Source organism: Festucalex cinctus, chromosome 15 (genome assembly GCF_051991245.1).
Source record: "Festucalex cinctus isolate MCC-2025b chromosome 15, RoL_Fcin_1.0, whole genome shotgun sequence".
Lineage (NCBI taxonomy): Eukaryota > Metazoa > Chordata > Actinopteri > Syngnathiformes > Syngnathidae > Festucalex > Festucalex cinctus.
The window spans coordinates 24496754-24516682 of record NC_135425.1 but is presented as its reverse complement, the minus strand read 5'-3'; the positions used below and the strand labels follow the sequence as shown (position 1 = coordinate 24516682).

The following is a 19929-nucleotide window of genomic DNA, read 5'->3' as shown; positions in this document are numbered from 1 at the left end:
GGCGAGGTGGGGGGAAAAACCGAGACAAACAGGGTGTTTTAACACGAAGTGGCTGTGAACCGTTTGTATGACGTTAAATACACCGATACTTAAAGATAGAAGTTGTGTAACTTGAGTTACGTGTCTCATGAGTGAGGATAAGCGGTTCAGAAAATGAATAAATTTGATAGTCAAGTCCGGAAATAAATCATGTCATTTTCAAATAAATCTATAAATAATAACATTCTTAAAAGAAATTATGACCACCAAATCACAATTGTCAGCACCCAAAGCCAAGCTGTTGAACAAAATACATTAGGTTTTGTTTTGTTTTTTGTTTTTTTGGCTAGCCAACAGTCATGGTAATACACTGTCCACTAGAGGTCAGCATTGTTTTCCTTAACAGGCCAATTTTGTGTTGGAGCCATGAGTTGTGACAAAGAGGAACATGAAAATGAAGGTTTTGTATATATTTAATGTTGTTGTTGTTGTAAAAATGACATTTTCCGCACGCGATCGCTTCTCACTGGCCTTTGTCGGCCTTGTTGAATAGAACCTGGAGCTGCTCCTTGCTGGTGGCTTCCTTCTGCTGCATGAGGTCCGCGTGACCTTTGGTGACCCCCCAGCCGTCTGGCGTGGACATGGAAGGACACATGGGGCGACCCGACGCCGGCTTCAGCTTCTCCCAGTAGTCTCGGCGGGCCCTGAAGCGAAGACGTTAAGGTGGGGGGACAATTGCTTTTAACGCAAATGACACCTGACATCTGGTCTATTGACCTGTGATCAATATTTTACGCCAACCGTCGTCGTGTAGTTTTGATAGACAGTAATGGCAAATATTTGATGTTGCCGTTGTAATATCGTACCTGGCTCTGCACCATGGCTTGGTGTGCATCTCCAGGCCGCTGCCCCACAGGCCGTGCTTGTCGGAGCCCGCCGGCAGGAAGCCCCTCTCGGGCGCCAGCTCCTCGGCCAGGGCGCGCACGTGGTAGGGCTCGAAGCCGCAGCAGCCGCCGATGTAGCGGATGCCGGCGGCGTACGCTTCCCGAGCGTACTTCTGCATGTCCCAGCGGGTCAGGATTCTCGGCTCCAGACCTGGCCAGGGGTTGGGGGGGACATTTTATCAAGGTGCCGCAAGTAGTACCCGGTCAGCCTAGGAACTAACGAAATAAAATAAAAACGAAAATGCTTTTTAAAGAACAAAAACTAACTGAAACTACATTTTATGTTTACAAAACTAACTAAAACTAAAATTATAGCAAAAATGTCCTTGTCTTTGGTAATTAATTTAATGCATGAGCCTTTGCGTATGATTTTAAATGTGATTTTAAGTACATTTATTTTGATTTTAACCGGAATAAAGACGTTTGAAAGTGTGTCACAGAAGTGACATCATCTAGTAGCAACCAATAGAAAAGCACCTTCAGATGATGTCGCTCCCATGGTGTTTTTTAAATATTGCACATAAGTAATGCACATTTTTTTTAAAACTAAAACTAATACTGAAACTAACTAAAACTAAGCATTTATTAAATAACTAAAACTAATAAAAACTAACAGAACCACCCTGAAAACTAATTAAAACTAACTAAATATAAAAAACAAAACTCAAAACGAACTAAAATGAAAAATTACAGTTGCCACTCAATGTCAGTGAGGGTTTTTTTCCCCCATACATAATGGTATTTTCTAAAAATGTATTATTTGTTTTAAAATTCCGACTTAATTTGTGTAATATAATGCCCTTTTTTTTTTTTTTTTTTTTTTTTGAAGACCCGCTACGTACTGAAGGGGAACTCGGGCAGGTCGATGAATCCCTGTTTGTTGCAGTCGGGCGTGTGATAGGCGAGCGGCTGGCTCATGTAGTGCGCCTTCAGGCCGGCCTTGTCCACGCCCGCCTTCATCATGGCCACCGTGCGCACGCAGGTGGCCGGGTCAAAGTGGCAGTTGACGCCCACGATTGCCGCACCTGCGGAAAAGTTGGGCTTCAAAACCGCCGTCGGGGTTTCCCCCCCCCTCCTCCACACGCGCAATGTTTTGGTACCGGCTTTGACGAGGCGGACGGCGCACTCTCCCGGGCTGACGCCGTTCAGATCGCCCTCGGGTCCGATGCACAGCGTGACCGCCACTGGCTTGCCCGTGCTTTTCAGGACCTGCACCGCCCACTCCGCCTCCTCCACGTGCTCAAAATACTGCAAAAAAAATGATGACAGCAGTCCTACGTGCGATTAGGGATGTAACGATAACGGCGATATCGTGATATCGCAATATTAAAACTGCCACAATATATCGTCGTCGTCATGTCACGATGTTAACTCCTTCACTCAGCCATTTTTACTGAAGCAAGGCCCACATAATATTGTGTTCTATTGCTATAAAACAGGGAACCTACCAAAAAAAAAAAGATTAAAATCTCTTCTTTCATCTCTTCTTTTCTGTTTCCATTTTGCAGCAATTAGCATTAGAATATCATTATTTACAAATCTACTTAAAACTATGGGGAAATCAGCTTGTGGCCCTGGTTGGTCTCTTATACTCTGCTACCACCCACTGGCCATTTTTGTAATAACTACCATTGCTTCAACCGTTTTCTGCAGTAGAGAGGCTGCATCAAAGTCTTCTGTATGTTCTAGCACAAAAGAACATAAACGTATAAATACGTCTTTGGGACACTTAAAAAATAAAATAGAACATATTTATACGTTTTGGGGAACAAATGAGTTAAAAGCAGCGCATCTGTTAAAAAAGTCGGGTTGATTTCTATTTGTGCAGTTCTAGCACCCTCTGGAGGTTAGTTTTTTTTAGTGCAGTTAAATTTTTACAAGGCATGTTTTGGCCCTTCTGAGACAATTATTTTGTGTATTTATCATTTATTCAATCTATTTCATCATTTATTCAATATATTTTGCATTTATATTCTTAAGTTTATTTTCGTTTTTAAAATTTCAGTCTGTACATTTTTTTATTTAAATTACATCTTTAATATTTTCCTTCCAATGTTTGACGTCAACTAGATCATTTCCAGCCAATCTTGTCATGGGACGTGTTCGTTAGCCGAACCCGATACGATCTGGCAGCGCGATCACATCTGGTACTGACACCGGACACAAACGATTTAATGAATGACAATTTACAACAGGAAAGTAGTGATTGACGTATTGTTTCAACCAAAAACAACAAACATTAAGCTTCCACTTCCACTTTGCCCTCCAACAAACTCAATTTTTTGTAGCTAGCAGCTCCAAACAACTGGTTTCAATGAGTTGCAGTAATGTCGTTTTTTTTTGTTTTTTTTGTGACACTTAACTTTTTGACCGCCAAAAACGTTTAATGACGTATGCTAAAATCCTAATGAATGCCGCCATAAACTTTTTTTTTTTTTCCTCTCAATGGGCAGTACAACGTCTTGTGCAGCACACCGCCCGCTCAATGGGTTGTGGAATTAAAAACACCTACTAACTATGGCCAGCAGATGGCAGCATTGTATCTTTTTTCAATATGAAACATGGCTGAAATGATGAAATTGAACGTTTTCAAGGATGACGTGAATGATCAAAGCCTTTGTCACCTTAAATCTAATTCACAGAGTGTCTCTAAACAAAAAATAATAATATCTAAGTCACTGTTGTACAAAAAAATTCTATTTTTAATGTCACTCAAATGACCTATTTTCAAATGGTGATTACTAAAGAATGGAATAAGGTCGAAACATACTTTTTTATGTTTATGTAGTCGTAGCGCACAATATTTTGTTTGCCTTGAAAGATGAGTGAAAATGCTCGAAATCGGCTGGCACTTTTGGGGTTGTTTTTTTGCTAATGTTTGGCAGTCAAAGAGTTAACGTTAACATATTTCCCCCCTTTTAACGAAAACGCTCGCCGAAAATCAAGCTCTCTGCATTCATTTGTCATGGGAGGGTTGCCCTCCAGGAGGCGGAGCGGGAGCTAAGCATAAGTTCTTATATACCTCCGCGATCAGGAAGTCGACATTCTTGCGCACGAAGACGTCCAGCTGCTTCTTGAAGATGGCCGTGACGTCGTCGCGGCTCTTGCAGCTGAGGTACGAGGGCGTCTGGGACACGCCTCCCGCCACCAGGGCGTCGCCCTCGTCGGCCACCTGTCTGGCCAGGTCGCACGCCGCCTCGTTGATTTGCTGCCCCTGCGGGCGGGTCGAGAGAGAAGAAGAGCGGCAGCGGGGTTCATCTTACATGATTTTGGCAAGGCAGCTGCGGATATAAACGGCGGTAAGAGGAGCCAGCGGTGTCAGTTGAGATATTTTCGTTTCGGTTTGCGGGCTCGGAAACATGGCGAGGTCGAGTGCGTCCCCGATCAATATCGGCACTCACGGTGAAGCTCTGGGTGTTGCCCCTGTTCTCCAGCTTGTCGTCGCTGGCGTAGAAGGTAAAAGTCTGCATGACGTTGGATCCCGCCCTGAGGAACTCCCTGTGCAGCTGCCGCACTGAAAGGAAGCAAAATACGATAATATTCAATATTTTCATTTCCAGCTTTAAGGTCCACGTACTCGTACGCTCTTTGCACATTTTCTACTACTATCATAGGAGGGGCATACCCGCTTCGGGGTGCTCGGCGGCGGCCTCGGGCGTCCACGGCCCCGCCTTGACGTAGCCGCGCTTCTCCAGGGCGAAGACGAAGCCGCCGTCGCCGATGACCACCTCGCCGGCGTCCAGTCGCTCCAGGATGCCCTGGATAGCCGTTTGTCACAAAAGGTGGCATCGGGGGTGATCAAAGTACTCGCAAACTAAGTAGAATTATCGGTACTTTTTTTGTTTTAATATTACTTTGAGGAAATAACATAATACGGTATATCCCAAAGTTTATTAAAAGAAAATGCAACTCATACCATATTTATATGAGGAAATACAGGACATGCAGGATATACTAGGCCTGGGTTTTTAAAAAAATTGAATAATCCATATTGAATCGATTTTCCTTTTTGAGCCTAATATTGATTCATAACACCATGAATCGATCATTCTAATATCTCTTTTTCCCATAAATTCATAAGAAAATAGAATTTAAAGGCCACACTCTTGACATTTACTGTTCACATGAATTCAAAAGTATTTTTGTATATTTATGAAAGATTTTTTTTTTTTTTTTAGAATTTTTGTCATTTTCTCGATATTTAAGAATAATTGATGGTCCACAATTAATATTGGATTGAATTGAAGTGAATCGAATCAAATTGGGAAGAAGAAAAAAAAAATCAAAATCGAATCGAACTGAACCATTTTGAATCGAAATCGAATCGATTGAGGAAGTTAGAATCGATACCCAGCCCTAGTATATACCATATTGAATATGTATTTATTTTTAGGTATGGCATTGAGCGTATTTCCTCAAATAAATACGGTATATTCTGAATATTCATATACAGTATTTAAGGAAATACAGAGCACACACAGGATGCACCTTATTTATTTGAGGAAATATTGTTGAGACATTATGATTCATGGACGAATTACGGTAATCCCCACAATTGCTTATTGTGTTGTTTATTAATTTAATAGAGCGAAATAAAAAATAATGCTTATGATTTCATGTGTTTACAAATTGAAACTTTATTTTCTCCGCGGAAAGGTGCGCGGCTGCGCATGCTCGAAGGTTATTTATTTATTGCACAGGTGACAGTCATCTGTCATTGTGTCATCTCAACTGTCAAGCAGGAGCACACAAGCCCGCCGGTATGTAGCCGTTGTGAACGCGGATTCCGATGTTATTTTGTTTTGTTTATGCATTTTTTTCCCCCATAGCGTTAACATTTAACGTGTCTTTATGTTAGTTAATATTAATAGATAGTAACCGGAGTTTAATTCATACACGCGTCGCGGATCCTTCCAGCTGACGTCACTTTACCCAGAATGCTTAGCGACCGCTTACCCTCTTGGTGGTCAAACAATCGTTGTTGTGTTGTGTTGTTGTGTAAATGTTGCGTGCTTGCATTGGAGAGTTGATAAGTTTCGTGTGTCCGTGTGAGACTTTAGATAGCCGCGCGTTTGTTTGGTTGACTCGATGATGGCGGGGGGAGGGCCGTTGTGCGCATGTGGTAGTTTTGCGGGGCATTATGGGATGTGTAGTTTTATGTAGACGCAATTACGTGTACTAGCTTTATTGTTCATAATAAATAGATGTAATCAGATATTAAATGTGACTACGTAGACTATACGTTTTAATAATGTACTGCAGTGTGTACAATGCCTTTATTTGCATAGTTATAGTATGATGTTATATTATTGTGATTTGTTTTGTGTGCTTTATTCCACGTTTATAACCTGTGGCACTTTGTTCAATAAAACAAAGGCTAGACACGAGTTGTAACAGTGTGCGTGTCCTGCTCAGCCCTTTCGGATGGCTAAAACCAAAAATTTCTGAACAAATATACCATGTTTATTTTTTTATTTTTTTTTTGGAAACGCAGCATATGTTTCGGAAAAATATGGTGTTTACTTTATTTCCTCAAATATATTTGAGAAACAGTACAGTACATACATTTTTTTTTTAGAAGTAGAGGACATAGAGCACTGTAAACTGTAGTTCTTCAAATAAATAGAGGGCTTACAGTAGACACCATATTTCCCCAAATACATTAATAGATTTTGTATTTATTGATATGCTATCAAAACAACATGCACACATAGTTTTGTTGCTAGCTTGTGTTGTGATAAACCAAATGCAAAATTAGATAACGATAACGGAAAGAATGTAGTTTACTAATAAGCGTGTTTTGTTTCAGATTAGACAGATTTTTTATTTTTTTTTTTGGGGGGGGGGGGGGCGGGGTGTACGGAGTAACAGTAAAAATCCGACAGTAAAATATAATAATGAATGAAAATGCGCAAATCACGCATACAGTACGGTAAGAACTTGATACTTGTCTGTACCTTCTTTGTCCCCGCTGGTGCCATGGTTCCGCTTCGTCGTCTTCAAGATGTGGAAAGGCTCTCTTCAGGCGGCCGTGGATCTTTTATACCCTTTTGAGGGGGGGGGGGGGGGGTAAGAGGGAGAAAGGGGTGCACTTTCACTTTTAGAAACAGCCAGCCTTCCACACTCATCATATTTCAACCGCTCCCTGTCACACTTTGCTCACAAAGAGGATTCTCAAACTTTTGGGGTACAAGGACCCTCTCATAATCCTCATGTATAATATACCAATCCAAGAATAATCCTAATCCTATGTGTCAAAAGAATCGCACCTAAATATTCCTGATGTGTTGGAGAGAATAACTTTAATGAAAGACAATTCAATTGAATTCAAGACTATCAACATGGCTGCAAACAGAGGGTGGCTATTGTGCCAAAGCATGTTGCCATTTGGTCGCTATATTTAACGACCTTTCCGACCCCTCTAGCCAGTTCCTAGCATGTGCGGCGTGCAGCTGGCCATACTCTGGGGGGGGTATTTAGAACATGCTCACACCCTCAAAAATATTTGGTCCCTGAATTGGTTTTCTATACCATAATTGCATAACCTGATAAACACTACCCATTGTAGTGGCACCCAAGGTTATTCTATTTAACTAAAACTAATGAAAAAACTAAAACTTAAAAAACATTTTTTTTAACGAAAGAAAATAAAAAAACAAAAAAATGCTTTTAAAAAACGAAAACTAACAAACTACATTTTATGTTTATAAAACGATCTAAAACTAACTATAATTATAGCAAAAATGTCATTCGTTTTCGTCTTTGGTAATTAATTTAATGCATGAGCCTTTAGGGATGATTTTAAATGTGATTTTTAAGTACATTTATTTGGATATTAACTGGAATAAGGACGATTGAAAATGTGTCACACAGAAGTGACGTCATTTAGCAGCAGCCAATAGAAAATCACCTTCAGATGATGTCGCTTCCGTGGTGTTTTTTTGAATATTGCCCACAATACACATTAATTAAAAAAATTAATAAATAATTTAAAAACAACAACAAAACTAAAACTAATACAGAAACTAATTTAAGCTAAACTAAAAGTAAGCATTTATTTAATAACTAAAACTAACAAAACCACCCTGAAAACTAATTAAAACAAAATAAAAACAAAAATTAAAAAATAAAATGAAATCTAACAAAAATTCCATATCTATAATAACCCTGGTGGCACCTTACTGTAGAAGTTATTCAGTTAATCATATGGACCATTACTATATACAAATTGTTATTCCAGAGACTACTAGTTTTATTAATCTAGAACAATCCCATTGACTGTTACGTCCATCCGTAGCCTAGCATAAATGCAAACATGGTGGGCCAGGTTACCAAACAAAACAGAATACTTTAACTCACTTGCGCTAAATACAAACACCATAACGCTTGACAACTTCAAAAAGGTCTAATTTAACGATAAGCACGTAATTCCTGATGCTGTTTTTACCAAATGCGGGGAAGAGTAGCTTCATTTCCTCATGTAGCATTGGGGAAGCTGACGCTAGTCATCAAAACGTTTCTTCATAGTTGTAGCTCGTTACGTGGCTCATCGTTAGCTGTTTGTATTTCCTTGTAGTGTAATTGTACATGTGTGTTATACGTGTTGTGCATTTAACGTTGAAAGATAACGCTGTTCGTTTCTTTCTGTTCTAAGCTAACTGTTGGTTTGCTAGCTTACGCAACACGTTCCCCCGAAAAGACAAACAAAGAACAGTTAATGTTTCAAGTAAGCAGCCATTCATTACATAGGTTGCTCATCAACATTACTGACGGATGGAAAGGAGTTGGGGAAAGAGTGAGTCTCGTTTTGAAATTCTTGCTAACCTCTCATGGCACAGCACACCATTCGTAACAAGGCTGCCACAGCCTGAGGTGGCTATTTTTCGCACAAAAACATCCCGATGAGAAATGGATAACATGAGTGGAATTGTTTGCACCAATGGACATTGTGCTCATCCTTGTGGCGTATGCGCCTTGGCCACAAGGGGGCAGTATCATACAGCTATATGGCTCACTGTAAGAAAGCCAAAGAGAGGGAAAAGTCGAGTTGTTTTCAAGTTTTGTCGTTATCAGCAGTGTGACCCCCCCCAGCTCAGGCTCGCTGCAGCCGTTCCAGGCAGGATCGCCATTCAAGGCGATAAAAAAAAAAAAAAGGCTCAAGGAGCACAAAGATAAAACCCGACTGTGTGGGAACTCGATGAGTTTGTCCTTGCCTGAGCCTGAAATCAGGCCGTGTAGACCATTAACTAGTTTTGCTCTGCTTGGGTAGTTTTTGATCAAAACGTAGCGTTTGCTTCAGAAAGTACAGTAGATGCTTGCTTTTTCATTTGAATAAACTGAATAGTTAATGTAATGTTATGTAATTTACCATTAAGCACCAGTTTAATTTAATTAATTGTTTTTTATAACTTATTCTGCATTTATTTTCTACTGCTTTTCTTGCAAGTTAAGTGACATTTTAATGTAATAATTTTTTTTTTGAACACACTACAGCTTATTTGTGCTTCAGTTTAATGTGATCAAAATAACATTTTAGTTTATTTACATTTTAAAAATACATTTTTATCACTTATATAAAGATAACTTGACTCTGAAATTTATTTTTAATGAATTAATTTGAAAATAATGTATTTCTGACAGCTTTGTCATGCATAATTCATTTTTAAAATTTTATTTTGTTAATTTCATGTTGAATTAATGTATGTTTTTTGACTGCTTATCCTGCAATATTTTAATTACTGTATTTCTTTATTTGCATTTTTTTTTCAACTGAAAACTCTGCTATTTGATATAATGTAATCACACATTTTGTGGCATTTGTCCTGCAGTTAAATTAAAATGGAATAGTTTTATCTGAATTGAAATTTTCTTAGTTGAATTCATTTTTTATTGCATTTCATGCAATTTAAGTTTAATTATATTTAATCATTCACTTTCTGCCGATTATCCTACAATATGTTTGTATTTTATTTTCAATAACTATGCATATGGCCCCTCTTAAACATTAAATAAACACATTTATTTAACATAAAACAATCAACATTAGATAAATTATTCTTTTTTATAAAATAAGCATAAAATGATAACTAAAAAGTTTTCAAATAATTTGAATGCATTTGTTTTCCTTCAAAAATTAATATTCTACAAAAAAAAAAGAATAATGAAGAGCTTTCCAGTTGCATGATGTGTGACCTACATATGAGAGGGACGGTGGGGAGAGTTAAAGTTACGTCCTCAAATGCCCGACGACCCCGGGGGGCGGGTCCAGAGTCTAGTTGGAGGGCCAGTGAGGCATTTATAACTTCACCGTCAATTTCTCCAGACGGTGGCTATTTTTTTTTTTTTTTTTTCCTTTGCTTTTGGTAGTCATGTCCGCCCGCATGTTAAAGCTGGTCAAGGTGCACCTACGCTCCAGCAGGCATGTCGGCCCTCTTGCGTTTCTTCTGCCTTCGCGGACGTTCGGCTGCACGGCGAGGAGACGAGATGAGCAAAGGTGAGAACAACCACCGAGTGACTACTTTGATTTTCATTCATTGCATAAAAGGATTGATATTACATTTTTTTTTTCCCCCCCATCCTATCAGTGACTCGTCCTCCGTGTTGGGCAAGCGATGGAAGGACACGGCCGAGACGGTGGTCATCGGAGGGGGCTGCGTGGGCACAGGTGTGGCCTACCACCTGGCCAAAAGCGGCATGAAGGACGTGGTGCTGCTGGAGAAGTCCGAACTTACCGCCGGATCCACTTGGCATGCGGTAGGTACATTGGTTGCCGTTTTGCTTGAGACTTATGACTTGCACATATGCTATTAATAAACAGTACTGACTCAGGCTGGGCGATATGGACCAAAACTCATATCCCGATATATTTTGGCTTAAATTTAATATTAATATACGATATATATCCCGATATATATATTTTTTTCCCCTGCAAGAAAATTTTGAGTCAAAGCTAAATATGACATGTCACAAGTGGTTTTATTGAAACCGGATATTACAGCAAATATTGGCTAAATCAAATGAATACGAATGAATGCCCGAAAGGAAAAAATGAATAAAACAAATAAATTATAAACGGGTTTCTTCACCTGGTTCATGAAAAATGCTCAGTTGTTCAAATAAAATATAAATGTTGCGTAACCATTTTTAAATTAAAGCCCTGTAAGGCAAGGCAAGGCAAGTTTATTTGTATAGCACATTTCATACACAAGGCAACTCAATGTGCTTTACATAAGGAAAGGCAACACATAAGCATCAACAAACAGTAGTTAACATTCAGAGGAAGAAAAATAAGAACATACAATGACAAAAAAAACTAAAACTTAAAGCTGTTTAAAAGCCCTTAATCAAAGGTATGCGGAAAAAAAGCAAAGTTTTGCGGTAGGTAAACAGTTAAGTAAAAATATGTCTTAAAAATATCCTATAAGCTATAATCAGCCGATCTTTTAATGATATCTATTCACGAGAAAAGTGATATATATATATATATATATATATATATATATATATATATATATATATATATATATATATATATATCCGCCCCTCGCTAGAACTTGTGTATCACACTCCTAGAGAGTGTAGTGAGTTTTTACTAGCTTGTTGCTAGCAGCCATTCGTACTCACCGCTGCTCGCTGGCTCTCTCGCTGTCGCCTGCTCACGCACTCCCTACAGACTGATGTCTTCTTCTTCTTTTTTTTTTTTTTTAAACAAATCAATTCTTCTGCCGCGCTTTGCGTGTGGGAGAGGAGGGGAGACAAGTGCTTCACACAAGTTTGAAGCGTCGCCGCTCCCCTTTTTTTTTTTTTTTTTTTTTTTTTAATAATTTACTGTGATTTGCATGTTGGTTGAAGACGAAAAACGAGCACTTCACAAGTGTGAAGTGTCCCTAGTACTGATTGTGTCTTATTACCGTCCATGTGTCAGTTATCAGGCTCAGCAACAGTACCCAGGTACAGAGTTAACTCTGTTTTGTGATCTTTGTTATCATAGGCCGGGTTGACCACCTATTACCATCCGGGCATCAATCTCAAGAAAGTCCACTATGACAGCATTAAACTGTACGAGAGGTTGGAAGCCGAAACTGGACAGGTAAGGTTCACCAGGTTTGGTTGGTCTGTATGAAGATGCAAAGTTAACTCATTCACTACCAATTCAATAAAAAATGATCTTTGACGTCTATAATCGTCAATGGCAGCGAATGCGTTAAAGGTGAAATGTTTTCAAGAGTCCAGTTGTGCCCATTCAACGTTTGTAGATTCTGATGACCGTGGTTTCCGTGTGAGCAGGCGGTGGGCTTCCACCAGCCGGGCAGCGTCCGCATCGCCTCGACGCCTGCCCGTGTCGACGAGATGAGGTACCAGATGACCCGCACCCACTGGCACGTTACGGAGCAGTACATGATTGGGCCCGACAAGGTTCAGGAGCTGTTCCCCCTGCTCAACATGGACAAGGTAGAGTCCGATTGAGTCAACAGTCAGACTAGAGTGTATGCGTGGTGAATCCTGTCAAGTCTTTGACCTGATGATCCCAGTATAAAATCTGTGGGCATTGATGGGTTGCTACCCTGGGACGCCAAAACCCGAGCCTTGCGAACACTGCCGCATAGCCCAAACCTAAACCTCTTCAATGAGACGTACCTTGACCCATTCTAGTTGAACCTTTTGCGGTCCGTTTTTCTGGTTTTAGGTCCTGGCTGGTCTGTACACTCCGGGAGACGGCCACATCGACCCTTACTCCTTGACCATGGCGCTGGCGGCAGGCGCTCGCATGTACGGTGCTCAGATCTACAACCCGGCCCCGGTCACGGGACTTACGCCCACAGCTGACGGCAAATGGGATGTACAGACGCCTCACGGAACCATCCGGGCCGATCGTATTGTCAACGCAACAGGTTCGAATCTAATCGTCCTCCGTTTGAAAATTTCGGTCTTACCTACATGTGGGCAGCGCATATGCCACAGTAGCAGTGGAAATCCTTGGAATTGTTGTGAATATTGCCGTTCAGCTTCTTGTTTGAGAACAGTAAAAGTTTAGACATGGTCAGATTAATTTGACCTGTAAAGGTTATAATGTATTTTAGGTACTTCCTGAAATTTCAAATGAATGCACAGTATCTTCAACTTTTTAGTAGTGTAGCTGACAATGTTCTCTGCTAAAGCTTTATCATTAGGTTTGAGGACACACTGCAGTCGACACATTTTCAGCCGGTATTAAAAAAAAAAAAAAAAAAAAAAAGTGTTATCTAACCCCTAGACCTTTGCACACACAAACCATTACTGATAGAGTTCAGAGAAAACTAGCTAGAACTGGGTCCGAGTGGTTTTCGGAAGGGATGCTGTTGGCATGTTTGTTATTCAGCAGGCATTTTTCTGTAACCTACATGCTTACATACACAGACACATTGTCCAATAATTAACATCAGAGTAAACGAACTAGAACAGTACTGGCCCAGCTGGAATACAAGTATGACTTGGCTCAGCTAGCAAGCATTAGCACAAATCTCATATGATAGCATGCAGTATCAGACGCAAGCTTCTGCTAAACGATGATGACATTTTGCCGGTACTAATAGGACTTAGTAGATATTTTGATAAATGCTTTGGTTAAAAAAAAATAAAAATTAAGAAAAACAATGCCCAAATGATAGCTAGCATTAGCCAGACTGGCTATTAAAAAGGCTTGTGTAAAAGTACGTAGCTAGAATTAGCCTGACGACAAAGTTTTGCATAAATTAATAACACTTAGCTCCCATTAACCTGATAGGGTTAAAAGACAAAAACTTTGGTAAACTACTTACTAAACTATAGCTGTATAGTAGCCTGATTAGAGGCCATTAGACAAAGTCTTATGTAAAGGAGCTATTGAGCTGTAGCTAGCATTCGTCTGACAGAGTCACTATACAAAGTATTTGGTAAAGTAGCTACAGAAATGTAGCTAGCATTAGCTTGACCACTAAACAACTAACCCCCTAAAACATAGCTTGCCGTATCCTGAGCAGGACTTTAGACAAAGCCTTGAGTAAACTACCTACCGAAGCGTAGCTAGCATTACCCTTAGCTGGCCACAAAACGGAACTAGCAAAGCCTGAGCAGGCCATTACAGACGCCGTCTTGGGCAAAGTAGCTAACTAACCATTGGACACATGAGCCCAAGTTGCTATCGGAAGTTGGCCGAGCGCCTATGAAATCCCCTGTTATGCGACCCAAGATCAGTTTCACCATGTCTCCCTAGTAACCGCTGGCTTTGATAGATATAACTTCATCAACTGTTCTGGAATTGACAGCTGGTTCGTGGAAATATGCAAGTTTTATTTTGGTGAGCTTTTATCAGTCTAATTTTTCGATTTTATTTACTCAGTAATCCAGTGTGCAGGTGGCGGGTACACATGCACCTTGGACTTCACCTATATTTTTGAATTACATAACACAACAGCGACTCATTACCTCAATGTGCTTTTCATGCATTGAGCAAGCGTGGGATCGCTGAAAGTAATAACAAGCCTACATCCCTAATCCCTATGCAATAATAGTTTCCTTCCATCCACGTTTGTCGTTTCAGGTTTCTGGGCCCGTGAGGTGGGAAAGTTGATTGGTTTTGAGCATCCGACCATCCCAGTGCACCACCAGTACTTGGTGACGGCGACCGTGCCGGAGGTCAAGGCACTGAAAAAGGAACTGGCCGTCATCCGAGACCTGGAGGGCTCTTACTACTTGCGTCAGGAAAGGGATGGCCTTCTGTTTGGGCCCTATGAAAAGATGGAGAAGATGGTCCTGCAAGACTCTTGGGTTCGAGACGGCGTACCCCCAGGTCTGAGTGCTAGCAATAAACCTTTGTTCATCCGGTTGCCTTGTGGTTCCCTATCTCTATACGAGGGTTGCAAAATTCTAGGAATTTTTCCTCTTCTTCTTTTACTTCAGATTAGCCATTAAAAGGCAGTCATTAAACCTCCTGTCCCATCTTTCCCCCTGTCCAACTGCTACAGGTTTCGGCAAGGAGCTGTTTGAGTCGGACCTGGACCGGATTATGGAGCACGTAGAAATGGCCATGGAGATGGTCCCCGTGCTGAAGAAAGCCGACATCATCAACATGGTGTCCGGTCCGATCACGTACACCCCGGACTTACTGCCCATGGTTGGACCACATCAAGGAGTTCGCAACTACTGGACGGCCATCGGATTCGGGTATGTGCATGAGAGACAGGGTTTCAGGAACAACAGCAACGGCCATTCCCACTTCCTCGTGTGCTCAGGTATGGCGTGATCCACGCTGGCGGAGTGGGGAAATTCCTGAGCGACTGGATCAGAAACGGCGAGCCTCCGTACGACCTGATTGAATGTGACCCCAACCGCTACGGAAACTGGGTCGACGTGCCTTTCCTGTGCGCCAAAGCCAGAGAATCCTATGGCTTCAATAATGTGGGTAAGAACAATATAAGGAAAAACGTGGCACTGGTACTGGAGGAGGTGGGTCTTGAGCCAGATGCCGAGGAACTCGAGTGGGTCATTCCGGGTATTTCAAAGTGAAGGCAATATTTTTGTTGACATTTTGGGGGTCTATATCCCGTAAATGTTTTGTGTTGGTGGGGTTTCAACTGATTCCTCAACTCTACTATGTATTTAGAGTTTCACGGCACTCGGATATTTGGTGGGGGCTCCAAACATGGCTACATTGCTTTAAGCGACCTCTTCGGGTCAGAAGCTGCATCAAAGCCATCTGTATGCTCTAGCATAAAAAAACGTATAAATATGTTTTTGAGAGTGAAGGACAAAGTATTAAAAAATGTATTTATACATTTTTGGGTTTGAATGAGTTCAAATGGATTTTTGACGTCTATAGTCGTCAATGGCACTGAATGAGATATTATTGTTATGACGTATTGTTTTGAATCTGCTTGGGTCCAGTCCAGAGAACCAAATGACACAGTCCTAAACTAAACTCTTTGGTCTCCCTAGTGGGCTACCCCAAGGAGGAGCGCTTTGCTGGCCGACCAACCTACCGGACGAGCGGCATTTATGATCTTCTCAAGGACGAAGGGTCCATGGGCTTCCATGCCGGCTGGGAACAACCTCACTGGTTTTACAAACCGGGTGACGACACCGGATACAAGTAAGGTGACAACGGATCTTGGATCCGAAACAAATTCAGCGCTGATTTTCTTTGCGTCCTTCGCCAGGCCCAGTTTCAGGCGCACAAACTGGTTTGAACCCGTCGGCAGAGAGTGCAAACTCGTGATGGAGAAGGTGGGCGTGATAGACCTGACCCCCTTTGGCAAGTTCATCGTGAAAGGCAAGGACTCGCTCAAGTTGCTGGACCGCTTGTTCGCCAACACCATGCCCAAGGTGAGAGAACCTCGTGCCACGGTTGTGAAAGCCTTGGACTCCTGAGGTCAGGCGGAACATGTGCTTTCAGGTGGGCCAGACCAACATCAGCCACATGTTGACACCCACCGGGAGAGTCTACGCTGAGGTCACCATCACCCAGTTGGCGCCGGGAGAGTTTTTGCTCATCACCGGCTCGGGATCGGAACTGCATGACCTCAGGTGAACCACGCCCCCCACGCTGTTGAAAAGATAGGTTTGAGTTATGTTGTTTTTGATAGACAGTGTGAAATCATCAGTGAAGTCTCTTGAAATGATGGAACATAAAACTCTCCTGCAGTTTGAAACCCAAAGCGTTTCAGCAGCTGCTAGTACAACTCCGCCTTTTGGCTGCAAACACCAGGTCATAAATTTAAAACCTTCATTTGGAACCCAGATCAGTTTCATGTAGCAGCAGCCTCTAGTGGCAATATCGCTAAACGACTTCATGCCATGGTTCATTGCAGCTTTACATACTTCACTAACTAGATTGTATTTAGTCATTCTAACATCCTCTTGCAAATAATACTTGCTGATTTTGTCGTGTAATACTCTGAACTCCCAAAGGTGCATAATATTAGGGATATATCGATTATCGGCCAGCCTGATTATTTATTAGTGCCCATATTTGGAATTTTCATGAATAGCGGCATCAGCCTTTCCTACAAGTCTGAAGGCCGATAACGTTGCTATCTCAACGAGTGGCCAAATGGTTGTGAATTTGACCAATTTGGGGTTTTGGTCAGGGTTTGTAAAATGTTGCGAAAGGTTGCAAAAGATGTCAACAGATAATTTTTACTTATTGCAAACAGTTTTTCAGTCTATTCGCTCTGTTTAAAATTAAAAGAAAAAGCTCTGACCTTTAAACAAACATGCTTAATGGTATTTCCAAATTATTATTATTTTATTTCATTTTTTATGGTAATATTTTCTGTTTCACTGCAAATAAAGATCGGCTCCAAAATACCGGTTATCGGCCTCCTTCACTACTACTAATAATCAGTAACATTGTTGTGTTTTTTTTTCTGATTTAAAAAAATAAAAAAATAAAAAAAATCGGTGTATCACTACATAATATTGTAATTCCATCCATTCCATTTTTCTTCCACGATGCATCCACTAACACAACCACCGATGCCACGGACACGCTTCTGATTGACGCTCATCAAACTTTTGTTGTCCCTTCAGTCCGTTTATTTGCATTCGTTTTTGGGGCACATCCAATATGGCGGCGGCTCTGACGTATTGTGTTCTATGCGCGCATGTCTGCGTGACATCATTGTGCAATTGTTTTTTTCTTTTTTGAACAGGTGGATCGAGACGGAAGCGTCCGTCGGCAGCTACGACGTCGACATCGCCAACGTGACGGAAGAAATCGGCGTGCTGGGCGTGGCCGGGCCCAACTCCCGCAAGGTCCTTCAAAAGCTCACCCAGGAGGACATGAGCCATTCGGGGTTTAAGTTTCTCCAGTGCAAGTCCATCCAGTTGGCCGGTGTTATGCTCCGAGCCATCCGGATCTCCTACACTGGTATGCAACCCGATAATTTGATGTTTTTGTGTCGATGTCATATTTTTAATGTTTTGTGTGCCATATTGTTTTTAGGTTGTTTTAGTGGTATTTTTTTAAATGGTTATTACACAAACGGCCAGCAGGTGGCAGCAGAGTATGAGATCAACCAGGACCATAATGAAAACAAGGTGTTTCTCCACAATTCTAGGCAGATTTGTGAATAATGATGAAACTTAGCTATATTCTAATGCTAATTGCTGCATAACGGAAAAAGATAGAAATATATGTTTTTTTTTCCTGATGAAAGAAGAGACTTTAATCTTTCTTTTGGTCGGTTCCATTTTTTTTATAGTAATAGAACACAATATTCTGTGGGCCTTGCAAAATCAATAAAATACAGTAAAACAGCCAGGAACGAAGGGGGTTGCTTCTGTGAAAATGGCTGCTGGGAGTGAATGAGTTAAAAACAAAACAAAAAAAAAACAGAATAATTAAAATAGTTTAAAAAATGTCTAGCGTCCAAATTTGTAAGTAGTCAGAAGAAGAGATGAAAGGTAGATGAAAAAGTTTTTTTTTTTTTTTTTTTTTTAATAACTAAAATGTCAAAAAAAGAAGAAAAGCAGAAAATTATCATATAACGTACACAAAATTACCAAGAAAGTCAGAAAATTTATTTTAAAAAAGGGAGAAAAGACAACTTTCAAAAAAGAAGTATAACATGTCCAAAAACAAAAGAAGAAATTAAGAAAATTACCATAAAATGTCCACAAAATTGACAAAAATGTCAGAAAATTGATGGCAAAAAAAAGTCAAATGTCTGTTAGAAAAGGAGAAAAGTCTAAAAATGTATGAAAAAAGTCTGATGATGATGATAATAATAATAATAAGAAGAAGAAATAAAAAACAGAAGATGTTGTTGTTTGTTGTTTTTTTTTTTTTGGTGGCGTTCTCATGTTGTTCAGCATTTGATGATGACCTTTCTGCCGCATGTACCGTTCCAGGTGAACTGGGATGGGAGCTGTACATCAACCAGAAGGACATGGCTGCCGTGTACCGGGCCATCATGGAAGCCGGAAAAGAAGAAGGCATCGACAACTTCGGCACCTACGCAATGGCCTCCCTCAGGCTGGAGAAGGGCTTCAGAGGATGGGGAGCCGAGGTACCGATGCGTGCATCTTCTTTTTTTTTTTTTTAAACGCATTTTCACTGCACTTTTTTTGTTGATCTTCATAGATGAACAGTGACACCAACCCGCTGGAGGCGGGATTAGATTACTTCATCAAACTCAACAAGGTAACCACAATGTTAAATCCTAGCTTGGTTAGCATGCTAGTGACTCTTCTGCCTTTGTCGATGTGCTAACGGTTGGACTTCACGCCATTTTTTTTTTTTTTTTTTTTTTTTTCCCCCGAGCAGCCCGCCGACTTCATCGGCAAGGCTGCGCTTCGGGAGATAAAAGCCAAGGGCTTGAAGAGGAAGTTGTCCTACCTGGCGGTGGAGACGCACGACGTCGACCCCGAGGGCAACGAGACGGTGTGGCACGACGGAAAGGTGAGCTGCCTCCCTTTTTTTCTTTTTTTTTTCCCATTTTTCCCGCCATCTGGCTCACCTGCGTCTCCTCAATCAGGTGGTGGGCAACACCACGTCGGGGGCCTACAGCTACAGCGCCCAGCACAGCCTGGCGTTCGCCTACCTGCCCGTGGAGCTGTCCTCGGTCGGCCACAAGGTGGACGTGGAGCTGCTGGGGAGGAAGTACCCTGCGGCGGTCATCCAGGAGCCTTTGGTGCTCACCGAGCCCACGCGGACCCGCCTGCAGAACAAAGCCAAGAGCAAAGCATAAGAACGTCACTTTTAATGACGTACTTTGAACCGCAATGTCTTAAGTAATTTTGTAATTCCGTGGTTTACATTTTGTTTGGTACAATTAGACAAATAATGACATTATCATTTTAGTAAGTGACATAATTAAACGTTTGTACAGTTTTTATAATCAATGTTTTTTTGTTTTTTTTTAACAAATGTGCAATAAATAATGTACTGTACATTAAAGCCAACTTTGACAAATAAAGTATGTAGAATTTGCTGTCTTCTGAAAATCAGTACTGACTACTGTTTTATGTTATACTTATCTAGAAGACC

General features: G+C 41.0%; 1 protein-coding gene across 3 annotated transcripts; it reads left to right on the top strand.

Annotated features, from left to right (window-relative positions):
- The first annotated feature begins 4 nt into the window (after window positions 1-4).
- dmgdh (dimethylglycine dehydrogenase) lies at window positions 5-19889 on the top strand. 3 transcript variants are annotated; one of them, XM_077498005.1, is made up of 18 exons: window positions 5-439; window positions 533-702; window positions 10342-10416; window positions 10508-10676; window positions 11914-12012; window positions 12210-12374; window positions 12610-12814; window positions 14482-14730; window positions 14906-15104; window positions 15173-15342; window positions 15876-16029; window positions 16097-16262; window positions 16333-16463; window positions 17591-17808; window positions 18792-18949; window positions 19024-19083; window positions 19207-19341; window positions 19418-19889. In XM_077498005.1, exons 1-18 carry the CDS (start codon window positions 428-430, stop codon window positions 19628-19630), a joined length of 2748 nt encoding a protein of 915 aa, XP_077354131.1. In that variant the 5' UTR covers window positions 5-427; the 3' UTR covers window positions 19631-19889. The 3 variants fall into 3 exon arrangements, with proteins under 3 accessions (XP_077354131.1, XP_077354133.1, XP_077354132.1); XM_077498007.1 differs by lacking the exon at window positions 5-439 and having other exon boundaries at window positions 542-702; window positions 10290-10416; XM_077498006.1 differs by lacking the exons at window positions 5-439; window positions 533-702 and adding an exon at window positions 5621-5683 and having other exon boundaries at window positions 10290-10416.
- The last annotated feature ends 40 nt before the right edge of the window (window positions 19890-19929 follow it).

Bases quoted from the DNA above. Each gene is read 5' to 3' on its own strand.
- dmgdh (XM_077498005.1), top strand. The intron at 12,815-14,481 runs GTTCGAATCTAA...TTGTCGTTTCAG, and splicing joins TCGTATTGTCAACGCAACAG to GTTTCTGGGCCCGTGAGGTG. The intron at 15,343-15,875 runs GTAAGAACAATA...TGGTCTCCCTAG, and splicing joins CTATGGCTTCAATAATGTGG to TGGGCTACCCCAAGGAGGAG.